The 22,243-nt window shown below is 54.4% G+C and overlaps 2 protein-coding genes across 2 annotated transcripts; one reads left to right on the plus strand and one right to left on the minus strand.

Annotated features, from left to right (window-relative positions):
- The first annotated feature begins 4,352 nt into the window (after positions 1-4,352).
- POU3F1 (POU class 3 homeobox 1) lies at positions 4,353-5,450 on the plus strand. The gene has a single exon (XM_010223736.2). The coding sequence runs from the start codon at positions 4,353-4,355 to the stop codon at positions 5,448-5,450; it is 1,098 nt and encodes a 365-aa protein (XP_010222038.2).
- Positions 5,451-17,291: 11,841 nt separating this feature from the next.
- On the minus strand, positions 17,292-21,634 carry UTP11 (UTP11 small subunit processome component). The gene is made up of 8 exons (XM_088531159.1): positions 21,511-21,634; positions 21,318-21,379; positions 21,132-21,234; positions 20,916-21,029; positions 20,294-20,387; positions 19,827-19,957; positions 18,071-18,181; positions 17,292-17,543 (listed from the first exon to the last, which is right to left on the minus strand). Exons 1-8 carry the CDS (start codon positions 21,571-21,573, stop codon positions 17,460-17,462), a joined length of 762 nt encoding a protein of 253 aa, XP_088387285.1. The 5' UTR covers positions 21,574-21,634; the 3' UTR covers positions 17,292-17,459.
- Between the last annotated feature and the right edge of the window lie 609 nt (positions 21,635-22,243).

Raw genomic sequence — 22,243 nt, forward strand, 5'->3', positions numbered from 1 at the left:
TCCTGGAGCTGACCACGTTTGATACTTCTCATGACTCAGCTTGGCTCATAAAGAGGAGCAGAGAAATGAAAATTGTTGATGGCATCAGCCTCACAAAACAGGATTAGAAGAATAGGATGAAGTTGAAAACTGGAGTAATAAAAATGTAATAAAACTGCGATGAATTTCAGTAGTGCAAATACCTGATAAGAGCAAGAACTACTACTTTAAACAGGAACTTAACCAGACGGTAATGATGCAGAGATTCGTCTTAGATCTTTATTTTATCCCAGATTACGGCGCTTCTGGCATGGAGCCACAGGGAAGAAGGCAAAGGCAACTGCTGGATGCACTCGTGCTGCTGCAAGGCCATGGTGAAACATCACTGAACGTGCAGGGGACCGTGATCGCCTGTGGCTGAGACGGCCTCATCACCCTGGGAGAGACACAGAGACGGGTGGACAGAATCTGAGGAAAAACCACCTGGTCATGGGCAGATGACACTAAAGGACCTTGGCTAGCTGACCCTAGTGAGACAAAGACATGGAGAGGACATATTTGCTATAATATGTCCCATATAAATACATATTGATTATAAATACAATATGGGAGAAAATACATGGAAGGAAAAAAGCTTTTTAAGCTATGGGACAAAGTTTGCAAAAGAAGAGAGAGATACAAAATGACAGTGACTGCAAGAAGCCTGAAACACAGGATTCAGGCCCTGGAACACTTTTCCAGAGAAACTGTGGAGAAAAAGCATGCAGCTGAGGCTCAAAGGCCAGGGAGCTTTTTGACATCTGCATATTCTTCCACACATGTCATTTTGGATAGTCCAATGACACGAGTCAACCTGGGAAGCCTTGCCTGTCGGTGCTGAAAGACCACCTCCGGAATCACGTACTGACAGAGCAATCAGTGGGGAGGATAAAGAAATGCGCCTGTCCTACCCTAAAGCTGTTTGGAAAATGATAAAAATAACTGTTTTCCGAGTAATCCGCATTGCTCAGCAGCCAGGTTTTGCAGGTTGCTGCACTCTGACTGCAGTCACTGCTGGCCAGCGGCAAGGGACGAGCGTCCGAGAGTGCCCGAGTTGGGCAAGTTCCAGGCACGGAGGGTCCTGAGGAGCCTGTGACTCGTTGCACACCGGGGAACGTGTGATGGCTTCTGCTTCAAGCTAGAGTTGGTGTTAGATTGACAGGATCAAGTGACAACACAAGGGTAGACACCTCTATCTGCTGCATGCATAATCCTCCATGCTGAACCCCCACCAAACTCATCCCCAGGTCTTATCTTTCCTATCCTGAGTGTTTATTCATGTGGTTGTTTTATGTAAACTGCAAAGAGCCTCATTCGTTATTAAGGTGGAACAGAGCTCGGAACACAGCGAGATGTTCAGTGAAATGGGAAGGCTGCTGTGTCACTTGGGGGTGAAATATTTAGTGCCTTGGGCATCAGCTGCTGCCCAGGGCTCAGCCCAACCATACCCCAACCTTGCAGCCTGGGGCTGAGGGGCACTTTTTTACCAGTGGTTTTGCAGACAGAGCCCCACAGCACAGGAATGTGGGTGCTCTCAAAGTAAAACACCAGCATTTCTGTGATTCCACATTCTCATGTATTTTATATATGCTAATGAAGGATTTTGAAAGGAGGCAGACACAAGTGCTTAAGAAAGTACAGGCGGTGAACGTGTTTGCGGATGATTTCTGCAGTATTCCCCTCCGTCCCTGCTTCGCCGGCCATGGGGATCATGCAGCCGCTGCAGCACATCCAGCGCCACGCAGGAGTCACAGCGTTCTGTTCCCAAGTGGTGTGCAGTGGCTTATCTGGCTAAAATGAGAGAAGGTAACAAATCAATATTAAAAATTTGCATCTTTCTTTCCAACAGGCAACTTTTCAGGGACAGCTTGTTTTCCACAGCAAGGAACTGCCTTTTTATTCAAACCGTTCGGCGACATTAGCATGCTCGGTGCAAATCTGCACGCTGTCATACTTCTTATCTCAAGGACAGAACCTGTGACAGCAAAATGCCCCATCCATCACATGGAAATATTAGCAAGTGTCCAGTCCTCTTTCGTGTGAGTAAAGCCTGCGACTCGCTGGTTTCCTGCCAACTTGACCACTTTCCAGAGCTGTTACACACTGCTCCAGACACGAAAACAGACCGTTTGTTTCTTCGTGGCAGCGGGCGGGCATGATTAAGCCATCGTCTGCTTGTGAAAAGAGCTAGAAAAGGTAGAAGGTGACTCGAGTGGGAGCCTGTGAGCAGGACGGCCGCGCTGTGCCCAGGCCCCGCGCTGCTGCCTGGTCCTGGTTTCTAGCCCTGGTGCATGTGCACTCTGCGCTCCCGCGTGTTTTGCTTGGCTCTTTCAATCCCCTGGGGCATATCTCTGAGCTGGAGAACTTTAGAGCTGATATCGCTTTTTAAAGTGGGGATTATGTAAATGCATATTATGGGGCTTTCATAAATAGGGATTATTTGCCGAATACATTTGAATGCTTCCTTTGGAGCCATTAGGGTCTGTTGTGTAAATAGGAATTTAGTGACTGCTTAAGCTAGACTTCATTGATTCAATAAGGACTACAACAGCATTTTTTGTTTCAATTTTGGCCTCATGAAGAACTATTATTGGACAATTTTCAAATTATTACAGAACTGTATATGAATAAAGCTAATCATACTGGGCACATGTGTATTAGCCATTCTCCACAACTCCTTTGCTCTCTCTTCCTTTCTGGTTCTGTGGGTAGGAACACCGTAGATTCAGCCACCGACTTGTTCATTATCACTCGCCAAGTCAAGAAGGTGTTTGCAAGTCCAGGTGAGCAGAGTAAAACGATCTTTTACTGAAAAATGCAAAAAGTTACAGCTGTCCAAAGAGTGGTAGATTAAATTACCTGTGCTCTCCTCCTTGATGAATGGCATCTGAACAAAGCTCCAGAGGCTCTGGGAAACACTGTGTTGCCTGCAGAGAGGGCTGGGAGCTGGGCAGGAGGCAGCACCTCGTGGACCCGGCAGGACCCCCGGGCCAAGGGCTCTCCCCGGTGCTTGGCCTCGGCGCTGGCCCTGGGAATAGCAGGGGTGTTCCCAGCAGCTCTGCTCCCCGCGGGAAGGCCCCTGGGAGCACAGCTGGGCACATCTGCAGCAGCTGCACAAAGAGCCCATCGCCCTCCCTGCGGGTCCGTGCTTGGCTTCCCCCACAGCTCCTGGGCATGGGGGTCTGTCCCCACTGATGGGGTGGCTGAGGAAGGGGCTGAAGGGGGATTTCTCATCTCTCTCTGCTATCTATAATGTTTAAATGTGACTTTTATTGAGCAAAACAAGCCCAATATGCTTTGGTTGGCAAAGATCATTAGATCAGGCATAAACCAATATTACTGTCTAAATGGTCTGTGATGGGGCCCTAAGCCATCACACACATATTTTCTCCTTTGGTGAATTCTGAAATAGATAAACAGATAAAAGTTTGAAATTAGATCCAGTCCTTGGCCTTTGGAAACGATTAACTTCTACTAATGATTTACACACAGTTTATTTGCATAAAGTTAGAGCTAAGCACATTTAAAGTGGATATAAATATCCAAAGCAATTGGCTACCAAAAATTTGAATATTCTGGCACTGCATTGTGGAAAGCTGACATGAATATGAGTCAGGGTCAGGAAAGAATACACCGAAAATTCTTATCCAAGTATGCTATTTTGCAGCATGTCACCGAATCCTTGGGAAGGGTTTGCAAACAATATATTTGAAAAAAAAAAAAAAAAAAAAAAAACTTCCAACCAGTGCTCCTGCAGCCAAAAATTGCCCTTTTCTCACCCACGTGCGTGGGACGTGGCACAAGCCGGGTACAGAGGGACGCGGCCGGGGCAGGAGTGTGGGCGAGGGGCCCCATCCCGCGCCCCTCGCGGCCTCCGCCGCCCTCTGCCCCGGCAGCCTCGCACCGGGCGGGCCCGCGACACGCGGGGCGGCACGGGGGTGGGCGTGGGAAAGGGTGGGCGTGGCCGCGGTGTGTGGAAGTGGGCGTGGCGTGGGTGTGGGCGTGGCGCGGGACGGGCGCGGCGCGCGTGGGAGCGGGCGCGCGGCCCCGGCCCACGTGGCCGGTGGCAGCGCGGCATGAATGAACCGCCCTCGTCCAATGAGCGCCCACGCTGCCGCCGGGCGCCCGCGGCCCCGCCCCCGCCAGCGTCCGCGCCGGCCAATGGGGCGGCGCGCGGGGCGGGCAGACGGCCAATGGCGAGGGCGGGGCGGGGCCGTCCGGCGGCGGCGCGGGCGGGCCAATGGGGCGCGGGGGCGGGGCCGGCGCGCGGCAGCGGGCGCCCCGGCGCGCGGCTCTAAAGCGCGGCGCGGCGCGGGGCGCGGGCGCAGACGGCCATGGCCGCCACGGCGCAGTACCTGCCGCGCGGCGCCGCGCTGGGCCCCGACGGCGACCGCCTGCACCCGGGCGCCTACCGCGAGGTGCAGAAGATGATGCACCACGAGTACCTGCAGGGGCTGGCCCCCGCCGCCGGGCACGCCGTGGGGCTGGCGCACCACCAGTGGCTGCCCAGCGCCGGCACGGACTGGGGCAGCGGCGGCGGCGGCGGAGGGCATCTGCCGCCCGCCGAGCACGGCAAGGGCGGCGCGGCGGGGCCCCGCGAGGAGCTGCCCGGCGCCTTCCACCACCGCGCGCACCTCGGCGCGGCGGCGGGCGCGGCGGGCGGCTGGGCGCAGGGCGGCGCGCACCACCTGCCGCCGCTGTCGCCGCCGTCGGGGCAGCCGCTGCTCTACGCGCAGCCCTACGCGGGGCTCAACGGGATGCTGGCGCCGCCGGGGCCGGCGCTGCACCACGGGCTGCGCGAGGCGCTGGGCGCCGAGGAGGCGGGCGCGCACGAGCTGGCGGCCTCGCCGCCGCCGCCGCTGGGGCCGCCCGAGCCGTCCGACGAGGACGCGCCCAGCTCCGACGACCTGGAGCAGTTCGCCAAGCAGTTCAAGCAGCGCCGCATCAAGCTGGGCTTCACGCAGGCCGACGTGGGGCTGGCGCTCGGCACCCTCTACGGCAACGTCTTCTCGCAGACCACGATCTGCCGCTTCGAGGCGCTGCAGCTGAGCTTCAAGAACATGTGCAAGCTGAAGCCGCTGCTCAACAAGTGGCTGGAGGAGACGGACTCCAGCACGGGCAGCCCCACCAGCCTGGACAAGATCGCGGCGCAAGGCCGGAAGCGCAAGAAGCGCACCTCCATCGAGGTGGGCGTCAAGGGCGCCCTGGAGAACCACTTCCTCAAGTGCCCCAAGCCCTCGGCGCACGAGATCACCTCCCTGGCGGACTCCCTGCAGCTGGAGAAGGAGGTGGTGCGCGTCTGGTTCTGCAACCGGCGGCAGAAGGAGAAGCGCATGACGCCGGCGGGGGCCCCGCACCCGCCCATGGAGGACGTTTACGCACAGGCGGACTCGTCGCCGCTGCACCACGCGCTGCCGGGGGCCGTGCACTGACTGCGCCGCCCCGCCGCGCACCGAGCGGCCCCGGGAGCGGGCGGCCCCGGCGGCGGGACACGCTCTAACTTATTCCTCAGACTGGCCCGGCCGAGCCGCCCGCGCCGCCGTCGTATTTATTGGCCCGCCCCGGGCGCCGGCTGCCGGACACAGCAGCAGTAGCCAAAGGTTTGCGAGCTCTAATTTATTCCCTCCCCGGCGGCGCCGGCCGGGCCCGCCGCTCGCCCGGACGACACGCCGAGGCTCCCTCCCGGCCCGTTTCTATTTATTTGCTAACCGTGCGCGGAGCTCTCGCCCTCCCGTTGGTAGGTTCGGTTCCTCCCCTTTGGGTTCGGTTTTTGTTTGTATCTTTATTGAGGGGGAAAAAAATGTAGACTGCGAGGGTACGTTTCTATTTATGTTATAGTAAATATTTTATTACTTACATAAACCATTTACCCAGGAACCGGTCTCGTGTGGTCTTTGCGGGCTGGAGGAGCCCGGGGCCGGGTCTCGGCAGCGGCGCTGCCCCGAGCGACCCCGGGCCGGGCCCCGTCGCCCTTCCGCGGCTCCGCGGTACTCGCTCTTCTCCCGCTCTCGGGCTTGTGCGCTTGTGTCCTGTCCGCACCTGTGTAAAGTGGCCAAGAAAAACGGGTTTAAGACGGACTGACATCGCTCAAATGACACAGCCGCCCGCGTGGTGCTGGGGGTGCTCGTGGCGCAGCTCTCGCGGTCCCCGCCGTGAGCAGAACATGCTCGAGCCGAAACTTTGGTGCATCCCGGGCCGCAACAACAAGCGCTGCCGAGGAGTCTCCCCGTCCTCGCGCCTATTTCTGATGTCGCCAGGTGTCCCCTTCGTGGTATCATGCCCTAGCGTTTTGCGGTTTATGCAAAGAAAACCTGAAAACTTAATTACTGCATTCTCTAGAGGGTTCAAGCTGTGTCTCTTAAAACCCTTTTCATTTAGCAAATCTCAGCAGAAGTCACACGTGCGGATTCCCCTTTCTTTTCAGATACTTTGTTTCTTTCAATATTTTATGTGCGGGAAAACTTCCCGAAACTCGTGCCTGTGCGAGCTCTTGGGCTAGTAAAATAACTGCTTAGCTGAATGCGGGGTGAACGACCGGATTTTTTTTTCCCTCTCCTTTCTTCTTTTTTTCGGAGAACTTATTTGTCTCGGGCATTTGGTGCTTGCTGGATTCCTTACCTTACCTTGGTGCAATTTCTATTTTGCGAAACAGCAGGTTTAAATGATTTTTTTTTTGTGATAACCTTGCTTCTTGCATATAGGTCCAGATATGCATATATATTTTTTACATATCAAATATAGTTTACACTTGAAAATCCACGCGTGAAAATTCTGTTTTGCTACAACTTTGACCTTTTTTTTGTACTCTGTGCCTTTGTGTGTGTGTGTGACACTTTGCTAAGCAACTGCATTTGCAAGAGATCATGTTATAAATTATTGCAATTTCCACGTCTTTTAAAATGTTATTGTACAATAGATAAAAGTTTTAGTTCTCATTCAAAATCTAGTGAGGTGATTTTTTGAGCCTTTAAAATAAAAAGTCACTTTGAACAGTTATTGCCTTAAATGCTTTGTTTGCTCAAATATGTAAGGAAATGTTCATCTTGCAGTACATATAAGATGGAAAATACTGCAAATTAATGCATTAGTAACTTTCTTCAGCATACAGAATATAGTAAGAAACCTTAAAGGATTTGGTGTGAATTGTATGTTTTTGACAGTTTTTGCTGGGAACTCGGCTTTCTTCCGTTTTTTTCATAAGACTGAATATTTTTGTAGAAAAGCACAGAATTACAGAAGAGCTATAGAGAGCCTGAATTCAAAAAAAGAAATATTGTAATTGCCGAATATTTACTATTTTCCAGCTTGCTGAGCACATGGAGTAGCTTAGGTGAGGTACTCCTGTTTAGGGGGAAAAAAAAAGTAAAGGAGCGTGGTTATAAATTAATGGAAACAAAGGTTTGAGCCTAATCATGTGAATATTTTCATGCTGCGTTTTCAATTTTAATTTTTTTTCCTCAGCTACTGTGTGTTCTTCCGTGTGTTTCAGGCACATAGTGCTGCTTTTAAGGTTGGGTAATGCTGCAATTCTGCAGCCTTTTTTTAAGACTCTCTGGGTGATAATCGCGCATCAGGGGAAGAAAAAGAACAATCGGACGCGAACAAAAGTGTCTTTAAAAGAGAAAAGAGCCCCTTGTCCGCAGCTGAGGCCGGGCTGTGCGGAGGGAGCGCGGCCGCCTCCCGCGGCGCGGATCGGGCGCTGCCGGGCGGCAAAATAGGAGAAACTTAGTTTCCGCAGTGCTGAAATGCTCCGCAGCTTTGACTCGCTTGAAACGTGTTAGTTCTCTCGCTGAAAGATTAAATAGAGATTACGGCGGGGCTGGTTTCGCTTCTTGCCGAAGCGACAGTCGTGGGTTGGTGCCTGCCATGAGGCCGAGCGCTGGTTCGGGGAGGGGGAACCGAGGCTGGACCGCGTGGGGCGGGATGGAAGGAGCGGCCCGGGGGGCTTTTGCTCCGAGTTGAGCCGTGGTTCTGCACCGAGCACGGCTGCGGTCAGCCCGGTACCAACGCGGCTTTGCCGGCGTGGACTCTGCTGCTCCGGCTGCCCTGCTGGCGCTTGCGCCGCTTTGGAACCATCGGGGTGAGCTGAGCTGGTTGGTAGCCAAGTAGTCTCTGGCTACCAGCAGCACTAGGGACTTGCTCAGCTCCGTGAGGCCGCTGTACTCATCAGGGCGCTCTGCCTTTCCTGCTTTTGTTCCAGTAAGATCCAAGAGGCTCTGGCTGTTTCCTACTGTCGGGCAGTTCATATTGGCCCGTCACGGCCAGCGCACCCTGAGCTGGCAGTGACTCTGGCCCTGGGCACTGTGCAGGGCCGGTACCTCCAGCGCTGGCTGCGCTCGCGCGTGGAACACACAGGGAACACACACACACACGCATATGGTCCCCGTTGGACCGCGGCTGCTCTTGGGCCAGTCTGCAGCAATCGGAGGGAAGCACCTGGTCAAGAAAGCTCCCTCTTCCTGGGTTAGGGCTAGCGAGACCCGGCTGCTCCGTGCCGCGGCGTTGGCGCTCGGGGTGCTGGGTGCGGGGTGCATGTCACGCTGGCCTCGTGCGCGGTGTGTGCTCGCGCTCAGCGCTCTCGCAGCGGTGCCGGGGAGCGGGGTTGTGGCCCGACCCCAGAGGGGCCAGGCTCATCCCGACGCGGCGAAGCTCTCTCGTTTTTCCATGTGTTCCTGCCCCTGGGCAGCGCTGCTTGTGCACAGGGCGGCCCATGGCGCTGGGGAAGCGCCCGCTCCGTGCCAGCCCCTGGCATGGGTATCGGAAACCTGGGGGCATTTCACAGCTCTTGGTGTTTTTTCCCCTCGTAGAAACTGGCCCTGTGGTTCTCCATTCCCATGAGCTCAGAGCCAGTCCCAGTGGATTTGCAGCACTGAGGCAGCACCTGGTTTTAAATTCTCAGGCAGCCAAAACTTCGGGAAGTAGGAGAGCAGCTGACCAATGTGTTTGCATCTTTTGTGGTCCTTTACAAAAGGGTTTATTAAAAGTCTGATGATTGCACCAGGTGATTTAATTGTTTTGTTTATGTATTTTGTGTATATCTGTGTACTTATATACAGACGCGCATACAGTTTCAGGCTGGAAAAGCTTTTTCACGCTCATGTTTAGCAGGGATGGAGGAGGATGCAGATGATGCAGGCAGGTGCTGCCCTTGCAAGGAAATCCACAGAAGCTTCAACGGAGGCGAAGCGGTGGCAGCAGGACAGAGAAGGAGGTTCTACTGCAGCAGCAGAGGTTTCCTCAAAAATCAGTGTTGCAGCTGCTAGGTTTTATTCAAAGGTCTCCCGTTAACATCTTGAGGTCAATGAGAACCGTTTTTGTAACTGTGCTCCTTCGAGCAGCAGGACTACAGCGGCTTTTTGGTATCAGGGTCGTTGTGAGGCCCATTCCCACCCACCGGTCGCAGCGGGTCGGTCCCTGCTCATCCAGGAGGGATGAGGGATGTGGTAGCAGAGGGGTCGTTGGCAGCGTGAGCGGCTGTGCAGGTGCAGCCCCTTCTGGGTCACAGGGCGAATCCCGCGGTGCCGGGTCCTGTCTTTATTCCGTCTCTTCTCCTCCGTGTGCTGCTGTCCCACGAGCTGGAGCTGCAGTCGGCAGCCTCACAGCAACCGGCCCAGCCAGCACTTCCATAACCTGCAGCAGCACTGAGGGATTTCACCAGCACTGGGAGGATCCTTGTCATTTTGTTTTCTGAAAATGGCTTTATTTGCTCTCAATAGCAACAGGCATGCTTGGTTTACAAATAGCAGAATACACCCCCTTCGCCTGCTCCTGCAGCACCCCTCTGTGTGGCCGTGGTGCCCCACGTGCAAAGCCCAAAGCTGCCCTGTTCGTGTTGGCAGAAGCACAGGGCCCTGTGTTGAAACCTGCAGTGTTTGATATTCTGCTTGGCGAACACTTGCTCTGTCTTTAATTATTGCTGCTAAAAGCACCAGGGGACAGAAAGCCAAAGCCAGGAATAAATAGCAAGGGGTGATCAATTGGGAATGAAACCCTTGTTATCGATCACCTCTAACCTCTGCTTAAGCTAATGACAGAGCTGCCCTTTAGCTGTCCCCGGTGCAGCACCACAGCTGCCGCCGGTCCCCTCTGTCGCGGTGGCCTGGGATGGGACCCAGACCCTGCCTCGAGGCTGGGATGCGGACTGTGGGGATGGAACAAGATGGGACGAGACAGGATCCTTCCACGGGGATGGTGTCTGGGCCGCCTCAGGAGGTGGCAGGAAAGCCCAATCCACCATCGCTTCCCCTCCCAATGCTGGGATGGGCGATCCTTGCAGGCTCCAGTCTGAAGCACCACGAGGAGCCGCGGGCGCTGCAGGGCCGGCCGTGTGGGGTGATGCCGCGTGGTGCTGGGGCTGCTCCGCCGGCGGAGCAGGACACGGAGCCGTGCCGACGGCAGCACCGGGCAGGGCAGGACACGGAGCCGTGCCGACGGCAGCACCGGGCAGGACGCGGAGCTGTGCCGATGGCAGCACTGGGCAGAGCAGGACACGGAGCCGTGCCGATGGCAGCACTGGGCAGAGCAGGACGCAGAGCTGTGCCGGCGGCAGCGCCGGGCGCCGCGGGGCCTCCCCGGGGCACTGCGCCAGGCCGCGCTTTGGGCAGCTGCTACGGTGACACATTAGGGCGCTACATCCTCAGGTCCCCTGTGCCTGTGATGCACAGCTCTGAGCGCGGCTCCCAGCGATCCCTGCCCCGGGCACGCAGGGGAAAGCTGTTTTCCTGCAGGAACGCTTCCCTTTTCCTGAGGCGGCCCCAGATCCACCGGGCATCGCGTGCATCCCGGCGGAGCGACGCGGGGGTGGTGGGAACACGGCCCGGCACAGCACGGCTTGGCACAGCTCCTCTCCACGCAGCTGCCCGGGCTGCAGCCAAGCCCCGCACTGCACGCGGCTGGCATGTGCCCACTTGCGTGCGGGACAGGGGCCCTGCTCCCACTCGAGCACAAGACATGGTAGGGACAGATGGATGCTGCCGGCAGCACCATCGCGGTTGCCCTCCCTGGCTCTTGCTCCTGCACTTGTGCCCTGCAGATCTGGTAAAGGCAGCGTTTGGGAAGCTCCGCGGGAGCAGAGCTGGGCAGCCCCGTGTCCCTGTGTGCAGCGCACCCAGCCCGGAGCTCCGTGTCCTGGGCAGTGCCTGCTGATCCTGGGGCCTGTGGCACCGCGATGGCTCCCAAGCTACAGCCCCATGTCCACGTGTACCCTGAACTCAACAGGCTGCAGTGCCTGTGTGTGCCCAGCGCTCCCCGCGTGGTCTGGTGCACGTGCACCGCTGGCAGCCCCACATCCCCGCCGCGAGTCCTCGGCACTGGGTTCTGCCCTGTTCCCGTCTCCTCTCTCAGGCTGCCTTTGCCTGGCAGCATCTGCTCCGTGCGCCAGGAATCACTGAGTCACCTGGACTTTCCTGTTCAGTTCCCAAGAACCGCTCCGCTCTGGGAGCTCCCGGCCCTGCCACGGAGCCCAGTGCCACCCAGCACAACGGCCTCCTCCGGCGCCCTGCGACGGATGCCACTGCTGCCATGCAGCTGGTCCCACGGATGGGCATGGAGCACACCAGCTCTCCCCAGGTCCAGCTGCAGCATTTGGAGCTGCTAAACTCCTGGCCCCTTTATACCATTTTGCAGGAGCTGGCCTGAAAAATGCTGGCGCCGTTCTCTGTCTGAGTCTCGGTGCACCGAGGCTGCTCACCCCAGGCCGGCGTTGCAGCGCGCGGGCAGCTCACGGTGCACGAGCGCGTCGCTGTCGCAGCCCCTGGCCACGTGCAGATGTTTTGCCCTGCATGGACACTTTGCACCGGCCACATCCCGAGACTCTCCCAGCCTCTCCGCAGGACGAAGCGGGTGCCAGGGCGGCCGGTGCCTTGTGCAGCAGGGCTGGGAGCCGTTTCGCAGCCTGGGCACGGAGGTCCACGTGCTGCCGCCACCGCTCTGAGCTGGCAGGACAGCCCTGCTCCGGGCGCAGCACCGCAGCCGCCTCAGCTCCCGCTCAGCCTGTGTTTTTCCCCATTTAGTGAAAGCAGTTGGATTGTCTGAAATCGCCTCTCGACCCTCTCCGGGTCCCGGGCTGCCAAGACCTGAGTGACGCACTCGGTCACAGCAGTGGGTGCAGAGGAATTTGGCCGGAGCCCAGGCGCACACTCTGCGGTGCAGCCGTTCCCGCTGGGCTCGCCCGGCCCGCGCTGTGGAGCTCCCGCTCCCACCAGGATGCGGATGTCCCCCATCCCCGGGAACACAGGGACATCCGCATCCACCCGCGCGCAGCACGTGTCACTGTCACGAGCTGCCTCGGTACTCAGCAGCATTCCTGTGTCACAGCCTGCCCTAAGCAGAGCAGCACCTCATTCCCCAGGGGCCTCGACTGCGACTTTGGGGGATTTCCTGCACATTTTATGTGCACATTACCCAAACTGGAGCCCTGTGCGGAGTGGAGGGGCAGTTTGGGCAGCTTGTGGGAGCAGCGCATGAAGGGTGGGAGAAGAGGCACGAGCAGAGGGGGCTGTCACATCAAGCAGAGCTTTGCAACCTCGCGTCCCCTCATGCAGGACACCAGGGCTTCCCATCCCGTGCGGAGCAGCCCGGCAGGACCCTGCGGCGGGGCGCGCGCGGGGGCAGCGTGCGGGCGTGCGGATGCCAAGGCGCATTCCTGCGGGCAACGCCAAAGAGCGGCTTTATGCCGCGCACAGCGCGGGCCGGGCCCTGCCCGCGGCACGGCGAGTGGGCCGCGGCGCGGCCGCGCGCCCGGCACAGCGGCCGCTCTGTGCGGCGGCCCGGGGACAAAGGCGCCTTGGGGACAGCTATTCGCGGGGCCACGCTGTAGGTGGACGGCAGCGGATCAGAAGGAAATGCTATCTCTCGGGGCAAGTTCACAAGGACAGATGAAGCGAACTGGCACGGGCTGAGAGTGCCCATACACGCCCGGGAGAACAAAGTGCTCAGTGTGGGCACTCACCAGGGCCTTTTCTTCCCTGCAGGACCACAAAAGTTCAGCATGAGACCAGGGGCCACGTGTTGGCCGTCAGTTCACTACAAAGAGCGTTTGAGCCCGGGATGGGGAGTCTCAAAAACATTATTGTCTGTGTCCTGGGGCATTTGTTTGCTGGGGCAACACAGGACTGAAAAAATGTGACCCTCTCCGCAGCTGTGCCTCGGTGCTCTCGTCACACATCGGCCACCACGCGCGGCCACTGCCAGCCACCTCCGCCGGCGCCCCCGGCTCTTCCGCAGGTCGGGACACAGAGGTGCAGGGGTCCCGCCTCGCTCTGTGGCGGAGCTCAGGGCTTTGCTGCAACCCTCCTACTTGGGACCCTCCGTAGCGCGGCCCTGATGGCAACGTGCCCAAGTCCTGGCAAGCAGCCGGGCTGCCCTTCTGGGGCTGTGGGAGGATGAAGTTGGGTTGGAGCGCACAGGACCTGGTGGATCCTCCTGTACTTACATGGGTGCTCTAGGCGAGTGTGTTCAAGGCACCTCTGGGTCTGCTGCGACCTTCCTCAATCAACAACACTTCACCAAAAAGTGTCTGTAAGGTTTTGATCTAGTTAAGCCTATGGCCAGACTGCATAAGGTGCTTGGAAATCTGCGGGCAGTTTTCAGGAGGGTTTGTTTGGCACTTGGATGGTCTCACTTGCAAGAGGTTCAAGTCTGGTGTGCGACAACCCCAGGACAGCTCCAGAGTGGCCCAGGCCCCAGGGAAGGTGTTTCTGTGCCCCACGAGTGGACCAGCACCCCACAGGAAGAACCCAGGTGTGGGTGCTAATCCAGGCCCAGCCTGGTGCGAGTGTTAATCCAGGCTCAGCCAGGTGTGGGTGTTAATCCCAGCCCCGGCCAGGTGTGGGTGTTAATCCCAGCCCTGACCAGAACAATCATCTGGGAAGGAGAAGTCTCAAATGCCCTGGAGCAGCAGCAGGGGAAGGAGTGTCAGGTGTCGGCCTGTTGCTTTGTTGCCTGGAGCTGTCAGGTAGGAACGGGGCTGAGGAGTGGGATGGGGACACAGGGCAGGAGGGTCTGGAGAAGCCTCCCTGGGTGGCTCTGGACCGTGTGGCTGGGTCTGGTGCTGCTGAGGTTCCCTGGAGCCCCGGAGCCAGGCCCCGCGGCGCTGAGCTCCCCGCCGTGTGCGGCCCCGCCACGGTCGCTGCTCTCACAGAGATAAACTGGCCGTTGTTGCCAAAAATAAATGTTAGTGCTCTGAATCCACACTTCAATAGCACCAGCTCATTAGAGATGCATATCATTTGGCTTCAGTCCCACACCTTCCAGCTCGTTATAAATATGCAGTTGCTGCTGGCTCTACCCCAATCATCTCTGCAATCAGAGCTTTTAATTAGGTTAATTAAATTGTATCAAACCTCACAGGGACGCAGTTCACTGATGCTGATGAGGCAGCCAAAACAGACCTTAGCTCTGGCTCTAATGAAGGCCTTGCCACAGCTAACGACAGCGCATAATAAATTAGCGCTTCCCTAGAAAGGTGCATTGGGGCAGCTGCTCGGGTGCGTGAGGAGCCGTGTGCGCTCGATCCTGCTTCCCGGTGCTTCCCGCTCCAGGTCAGCGGAGCCAAGGGTGCCCGGGCACCGTTGGGCTCCTGCCTGCCTGGCCCTTGGGCTCACGGGTGTCCCTGGGGCTGCCTGCAGCCTGGTCCTGCTCTGGGCAGGTGAGTCCTTTCCTCTGGGATTTATTCCCATCCTATGGGACTGGAGACCCATTGCTCCGTTGGGAGGGGATGGCCAGGACCAGGGAGGTGCCTGGCAGGGGCACTGAGATGGGCAGCTGTGCCGAGTAGCAATCAGTGGCTGCTATTTTGCATTGCCCACCCTCCTCATCACGGTGTGAGAGGCCACATCTTGAGCAGAGGACCACAGTGACATGGGGCTGCGCTGCTCTCCAGCTCCTGCAGCCTTGGCCCAGCGACGCTTCTGCTGCTTGTGCAGCAACTGTTGCCGTTGCCCGGAGGTGCAGACTGCTATTAGCTTTTATACGTGGTCATTATCAATTGAGCTCTTCAGCTTGAAGGAGGAATTACATGAAATTACTGTACGGTGGAATATTATTGAGTCACCTGAAACCGGAGTGGTGAACCCGTGGGGTGTTTTGATATCTGTATCTTCCAAGCTGCAGGGAATCTCCTTGCTAGAGAACCGGTTGGTTCAGCCTCTGATGCTGTAATTACGGCAAGCAGAGAACAGCTGCGAGCGCTGTCCTTGCCCACAGGGCCAGCAGGAGGGTGGTGGGTCCCACCAGCATCTCCTCGCCCCTGAGCGGTGGCGGGGTGCTTGGTTTGGTTATGAGGCACTAACTCTTCCTGGTCTCTGGCAGAAGCATTTCAGTACTTTAAGATAAGGCAACTGCACTAAGGACTTCAGGGGTGGAAATGAGAGCAAGGGCTGGCAGAGGGCCTGGAGGGAAGGGTATAGTGACGTGCCCTGAATGAGCATCTTTGGTCCTGGGACTGACTCATGGGGAAATGGACCTGGGAAAGAGGCATCCTTGGCCATGAAGTGTCACTTCTGCTGGGGCTTTCATGATGCCACATATGACCACGTGCTGTGTCCTTGCGGTGGGGCATCCTGACAGGGCACGGGATGGCAGATGTTCCCCAGTGCCACGCTGGGTGCCCTGCAGCCCTTGGCCTGCAGAGGGATGGGAATGGCCATAGGAAGCGCTGGACCAGGGCACAGTCACTGCTGCAGCTGCTTCTGTGTGTCCTCCAAGGCTGCAGCTCCTTGGTGCAGGCAAGCAAATAGCAACACAAGTGACCCAGCTCCCAAGATACCCACCCAGGGTGTTGGCAGTAGTGATGTGCACCAACAAAAAGTCCCAAATTTGTATGTCCCAAATATATATGCGAATTCTCTAAGCTAGCTGTCCCTTGCTCTCTGTTTCTCTGGGTAGTGCCAGTCTGCAGCTTCCCAGGTTAATGAGTAGCTGGGCTGACGTCGTGTCGTGTCCCGGGACCCCTGGCTGCTCCATGTGGCAGTTCCTGCCACCCCACAGCCCTTGGGCCATCCCGCACTCCCCTTCCCCAGCAGCATCGGGGAAACCTTCATAGTGAGAAGCGCGATGGTTCCCCCTTGCACCTCCATGCTGTTTCTGTGAGGAAGAAAAGGAACTTTTTTTGCTATGTAATTTTTTTTCCTCTCGAGTTGTTCTGCATTGCTTTTATTCCGTTCTCCCAGTAGAAGGGGAAGACTTCTTATTCCATAAGCATAAGTCTTAACTGCTTTTAAAAGTGAAATACAGTCCCTCACTTAATGTTTCCCATTAAGGAAGAAAGCAAATAGATAAAGCCACATTTCTTTTAACTTGGTGATCTTTGTAATTACAAGAACTATATCCACTGCTACACTGAAGCTACACTTCAGCACCTGAGAAATTTTCATGCTTCCAGACAGGCTTGAAAAATCTTTGGATGTGGGAAGACTTTGAGAATCTTTTTTGACCATCTTGCATGGGCATGTGCTATTGGCAGCCACAGTGCAAGTGAGAGAGATAAGGGAAGGAATGTTTACGCCCCGGCTCTCCCGACTTGCCTGAACGATTCCAGGACACTCCAGGATGTCTCCATTGTTCTCGCTGGAAACCCTTCTCCAAGTACCAACACAGTGATGAGCACAACATAAACAGAGCACAGAGCAGGACAAAGCTCCGTCCTGCATTTGGCAGAAATCTCAGTACTGCCTCTCTTCAAAATTAGTAAGTTCTACCAGAAAGTCCTTGTGGGAGGAGCAGTGCCCCTTTGTAAGATATGGGATAAAGCAAACAAACAGCCATGTGTTTACACGTACTTCTTTGCAAGTAGCAAAGTCATTCATAAAGGATGAAATCTCTCCCTTTCCTGCACACTGGAAGCACCAGTAGCACCATTCCTGACTGGCCTTTGGCTAAGATGGTGCCTGAATTTAGCAATGTGCTCTCAGCAATGCCTTTCACCTATAACGTTTCAAGGGGAAACACTTTCTGCAGATAAAACAACAGAATAAGCAAAGACAGTTGGTGGAAAAAAAGGAAAAAAAAAAAGTGTTTAGAAAGATAACATTCAACTTCAACCTAGTAGAAAACTGATCTAGAATCTTGTGTTTGTGGCCATGTGGTCTGCTGGCCACAACTGAGGGTAACAAAAAGCCCGGGATACCATTTTTGTTTGTGTGCTGCCTGTTCTGCATCTTAGTTTTGACGCTGACATTTCAAGGACTGTTTACAGTGTACTTCACTAGCACACTTGGGCACCTCTTGTGGGTTTACACTGGAAACACCATGAGGATAAACTCTTGATTTATTAATCCATTAATTAGATACATGTTTATAGCTACAGAAGGCCCACAGTAATTTGTTTTGACACAGCATTAGACTGCAATGGAAGTCAGACTGATGTTGACAGCCTATCAGTACTTCATAAAGACAATCTTCCTTCTTCTACCAAAGCTTACATTAATTACTTCATGGAACAGTTAACGTTTCCGCTGAAATTTGAACTTGTAAATAGCTGGACTGTTTGTTGTCTCTTTCTTCACCTTCACTTTCTGTGTTTTGTCCTGGAAGAGAAAGAAAAAAAAAAATCTGAGTAACACAAGCTCTGCCTGTGACTGAAGAGGTGTCAGTGACAAGTGAGTATTTTCCACTATTCAGATAGGGATTATAATTCCATTTGCTTTTCTGCCTTTGGTTTGTCAGGTACAATCTGTTCTGCTCACAGGCACCAGAGGGTGGCAAGCTCAACTAAAAAAAGTAGTTTTTGGTCACTGGGATTTAGAAGATTTTCTTGAAACCTATAAAACTGCTTCCTTCCCTCTGCTACATGAAAGCATTATTCTGATACTTGAGAGGTGACAGCAATATTATTTGCTAAATCTTTGTCCTTTCTAATATGGTAGAGTTGTGATAGCAGATAAAATTAAAGTTACTAGTCTGTTACAAATGGAATGCTCTGAAACTCTCTCCTTGCATTCTTCATACCAAAGTTACCTTTAGGAGTCACCTAGAAATGTCAGTAGAAGACTGAAGTAATACATATAAAACTAGACTTAAAAACAGTACAGATCCAAAACAAAACATCCCTCACCAAAAGGTCTTTGCGTGTCTGAATTTTCTGTGCAATTACAAACATTGTCTTTTCTCGCTCAATACGCTGCTTCAGGAGGTCATACTGATTCTTCCTTTGTTTGGCTAATTTCTGGAGAAAAAACAAAAGCATTTTTAAGACAAAGAAACAAAACATGAGTCTGGAATTGATCTCAGAGGTTTTTTAGCATTTTAAATCTTAACAGTTTTACTAAAGAATGTTGCTTTTATTCTGTGGCTAGATTCCAGAAAATTGTGTAACATTGTTATCAGACCTGAGGTTTTCTAGTCAGGGCTTGATTCTCCTTGCTTGTTTTAATCTCTTAAATCTAAACCAGAAAAAAAAAAACTTCTAACCTGGCTTGAATATTATGGAGCCTTGTTTGGTAGGTGGTCTCTGGAAACCTCTTTTTTTTTTTTTTTTTTTTTTTTTTTAAGTCATCTGAACTTTAATGCTGAGTGTAAGAGAAAATTTAACTCTGAAAAGAAAGCTCAAAACTTTTATTCAGAGTGGGGAGGAAAAAAAGACCTGTGACCAATTCCTGAAGTGCCTAGAAATTACAGAGGCCACCCATCATGCAATTTGTTTGGTCATGTTTATCTGCTAAGAACTGATGGCTTTCCCAGCACAAAATAGTATTACTGCAGGTGTGATTTAAGTAATAATATCCAAAAAGAACAGTTCCCAACATGCTTACAATATGACTCAGACACTCAGAGAAGATATATCAATCTAAAACTTGTCCAACTGCTTTACTGACAAGTCAAAATGAGAAAGCTGGCTACAAGGAAGGCATCTGAATCAGAAGACAACAGACTACAAATTTACTAATCGGCGATTTCAGACAACTTTATCTTATACCTACTGACTCAAGCTTTTAAGAGTCTCCACTACATCAAACCTGCTTAGGCATTTACAGTGCTAAAGGCAAATCTAGCTACTTCAGGACTGAACTGCTCTGGTATTAAAACATCAGAATCAAAGTTGATTTTGTGTAAGTAATTAATGCTGAAGAATTATGACACATTTTAATTTAGGAAAGCTAAGAAATGAGAGCACAGCTTAAATGTCTTTGAGAAGAAAAGTGGGGGGAGAGCAGAAAGAGATGAGCCCTGAATCTCAAATCATATTATGCTCAAAACCTAACAGTAAAAAAAACAGTATGAGATCAGAATCCTAAATATTTTTATTTCTGCAAGGCAAAAATTACTATGATTGGTCACAGATATATCTATATTGGAAGAAGCTCCTTCACATCCCTTATCCAGAGGTAAGAGGGTATTTTTCACTTGTGGAGAGGACTTAACAGTGGGATGCTGTAAAAACTTAACTATGGCAATCTAATAAAAAGATATTCCCATAGGTATATGCTGTGTAACAGGAGAAATCTATCAAGTTTCTCAAGGAACATCTCTAATCAGATCTATAGCGCTCCACTGTGGCCCATAGTTCTGCAGAGTACTATAGACTATTTTTATTATTTCTGCAGAGAAATACAGATTATTTTATAATCTATAGCAGTCTGAGATATAAATGAACAAATTCTCCACATTGGTCCAGGATTTGACTATAAAGCTACAGATACTTCATGACTGTGACATACAGTATAGCCCCATGTCTCCAATAAAAATTCTAGGAAAGCAGAAAAACTTTGTGCTTCTCCAAAACATGCCAGGGAATCCTTTTGAGGATTTATTGCATAGAAGATGTAAAGTGTAAAGAGACCTATAATACAAACAGTGGCAGCACAAACTACCTTTAGGTGGGCAGGATCAGTAGCTCCTTTCAGTGACTCTTTCTGTAACGTTGCAATGGTCGGGCGGTTGTACACCCTGTCTACCAGCTCCGGAGCGGTGTTCAGATGAGTTGCAATATCAAACTCTTGAACTAAAAAATAAAAAAACACTCAAAACATCTGGACTAATACTCATTAAACCATCCAAATGTAGCTTATGTACAGTCAGTAATGGAGAGAGCCCATGTGAGACAGCTCCTGTGGAAAATAAGGCCTCCTCTAGGTATAAAATAGGAATGTTCTGAGCACTTAAGATTATTCTATTTTAGGAAAGTATTTTATCTGACAACAGATACATAAGATTATATATATTATTAATATATAATAATAAATATAATAACAACAATAAAGAAAGCTCTGTGGCATTTTACAGATTTTACACAGCCTGAAAGAAAACGTCAAAAAGTCCTGGACTTTATGTGCCTTGCCTTCTTTTTTGGTATCAAAGAAGAACACATGTTTGTTGGGCTGCTTCCCCTCTGCGTCCAGGAGATGGAGCTCTGACTTCAGCCTCTCGATTTTCTGCAGAAAGGAAAAGTTGATCTCAGTTTTGATAAACATCTGTAACAAGGTGGATTGTGTCTCCCTGAAGGAAATTCCTATTTGTTTTTCAAAAGCATCTGCACCTAAAAATTCCTTCTTGTTTCAATATTCCTTCAACATATCTAGTCTATGTGTTGACTATATGTTGTTTCCTTAAAACCTTCTCAGGTAGGTTACAATAACAATTTCCAGTGTTACCCAGGCAAATATGTAACATGCATTTTCCAAACAGGAGTGACCTGATGGCAGACAAAATAGAAAGGATCATCTTGATGGTACTAGGAAAGGTTGGATGGAAAATCCAAAGCTGACTTTCTTCAGCTTTTTTGTACGTGCAGAATGCTTCAGTACAGTTTCATTAGCAATGATGTGCAGAGCAATAACAGGCAACACATAATTTTCAGGAGTCAAATGCATGCAGAATATCAACCTATTTCAGTAAGGAGCCTCTATTCTTGCTAAACACGAGACGCCAAGTGAAGAACACGGAGCACAGGGCGGTGTTACCTTGGCTTCTGCCACTCGCTTCATCTCCACGTACTTGAGGTCCTGCGTCCGCATCACTTTGGCCTGCTCAGGAGTCACCTCGTCCTTAGGCTGCTTGACCACGTGAACTCCGTCCTGGAAGCAGAGAGGGGGTCACCCCGGTCGGTGGGAGCGGGGCCCCCCGGATGCTCTCCCGGGCGGGGGGCTCCGCTGCTCCCAGCCCGGCGCGGTGCCCACCTGCAGGTTGCTCCGGACCATCTGGAAGTAGAACTCGTCGGGGTTGCGCTCCAGCGCCTTCCTCTGCAGCGCCCGCAGCGCATCCTGCTTCTTGTGGTAGTCGCTGCGGAGAGGGGACGGGGTGAGGGCGGGCCGGGCGGCGCGGGGCCCGGCCGGGGCTCGGGGAGGGTGCGGGGGGTCACTCACTCCGCTCGCAGCCGATAGTCCTTCTTCTTCTCCAGCAGCCCCAGCTTCCGCCGCGCCGCCGGCTACGGAACACGCGGCGTCACGTCAGGGCGCCGCGAGCGCCGCTAGGCCCGGCCGGGCCCGGCGGCGGCGGAGGGCCCGGCGCGATCCGGGGAAGGGGCGGGATCGGGGCGGGAGGGAGGTTCGCACCGACCTGTGCTCGCTCGCGGTGCGGGCGCTGCCCCGACTTGGCGGCTTTCCTGAAGGCGGCCGACATGGCGGCGGCGGCGGCGGCCACGCGCGGCCGCGGGGCCCGCACCGGCGGAAACGCCCCGCCCCCGGAGGCCCCGCCCCTAGGGCCGTCCTACCCGCCCCGCCCGGCCACCGGCGGCCCCGCCCCTGCGAACCCGCCCATCCCTGTAGCCACGCCCCCTCGTCGTTGGCCCCGCCCCCTGCGCAGAGTCCCCGCCGTGCAACGGGGAGCGAAGCCGGGGGGCGGAGAGGCGGGAGCGCGCGTGTCTCCATGGCGACAGGCGGCTCCCGGCGCCCGCCCCGGCCCGGCCGCCCCCGGTGAAGCCGCCGCCGGGACCGTCGTGCCGGGCCGGGCAGCGCCGCGTGGAGCAGGAGCCGGCGCGCTCCGCGCGGCGCCGGCACCGCCGCTCCAGCCCCACCGGGTGGCGGCAGGCGCCGCCGAGCGGGCCTTGGGGGCGGCCCCGCTCCGCTCCTCCCCGCCGCGCTCCGCCTCCCGGGGCGGGCTCGGCTCGGCGCCGCCGGCGGGGGCGCCGCTCGCCGCCTGCCTGCCCAGCGCCGGGACCGGCGGCAGCAGCAGCAGCAGCAGCGAGCGGCGCGACCAGGTGGGGCCGGGAGCGGGCCGGGCTGGCGGGGCACGACCGGGTTGGGGTTCCCGTGTCCCCAGGCAGGCGCGAGCCCCGGGCGCGGCCGCGAGC

The sequence above is a fragment of the Tinamus guttatus genome, unplaced genomic scaffold (assembly GCF_059628265.1).
Source record: "Tinamus guttatus ecotype Peru unplaced genomic scaffold, ASM5962826v1 Tinamus_guttatus_pri_ptg000397l, whole genome shotgun sequence".
In the NCBI taxonomy this organism is placed as follows: Eukaryota; Metazoa; Chordata; class Aves; order Tinamiformes; family Tinamidae; genus Tinamus; species Tinamus guttatus.

Bases quoted from the DNA above. Each gene is read 5' to 3' on its own strand.
- POU3F1 (XM_010223736.2), top strand. From the start codon at position 4,353: ATGGCCGCCACGGCGCAGTACCTGCCGCGCGGCGCCGCGCTGGGCCCC.
- UTP11 (XM_088531159.1), bottom strand. From the start codon at position 21,573: ATGTCGGCCGCCTTCAGGAAAGCCGCCAAGTCGGGGCAGCGCCCGCAC. The intron at 20,388-20,915 runs GTAACACCGCCC...TCCTTTCTGCAG, and splicing joins AGCGAGTGGCAGAAGCCAAG to AAAATCGAGAGGCTGAAGTC. The intron at 19,958-20,293 runs GCAAGGCACATA...TTTATTTTTTAG, and splicing joins CTTTGATACCAAAAAAGAAG to TTCAAGAGTTTGATATTGCA.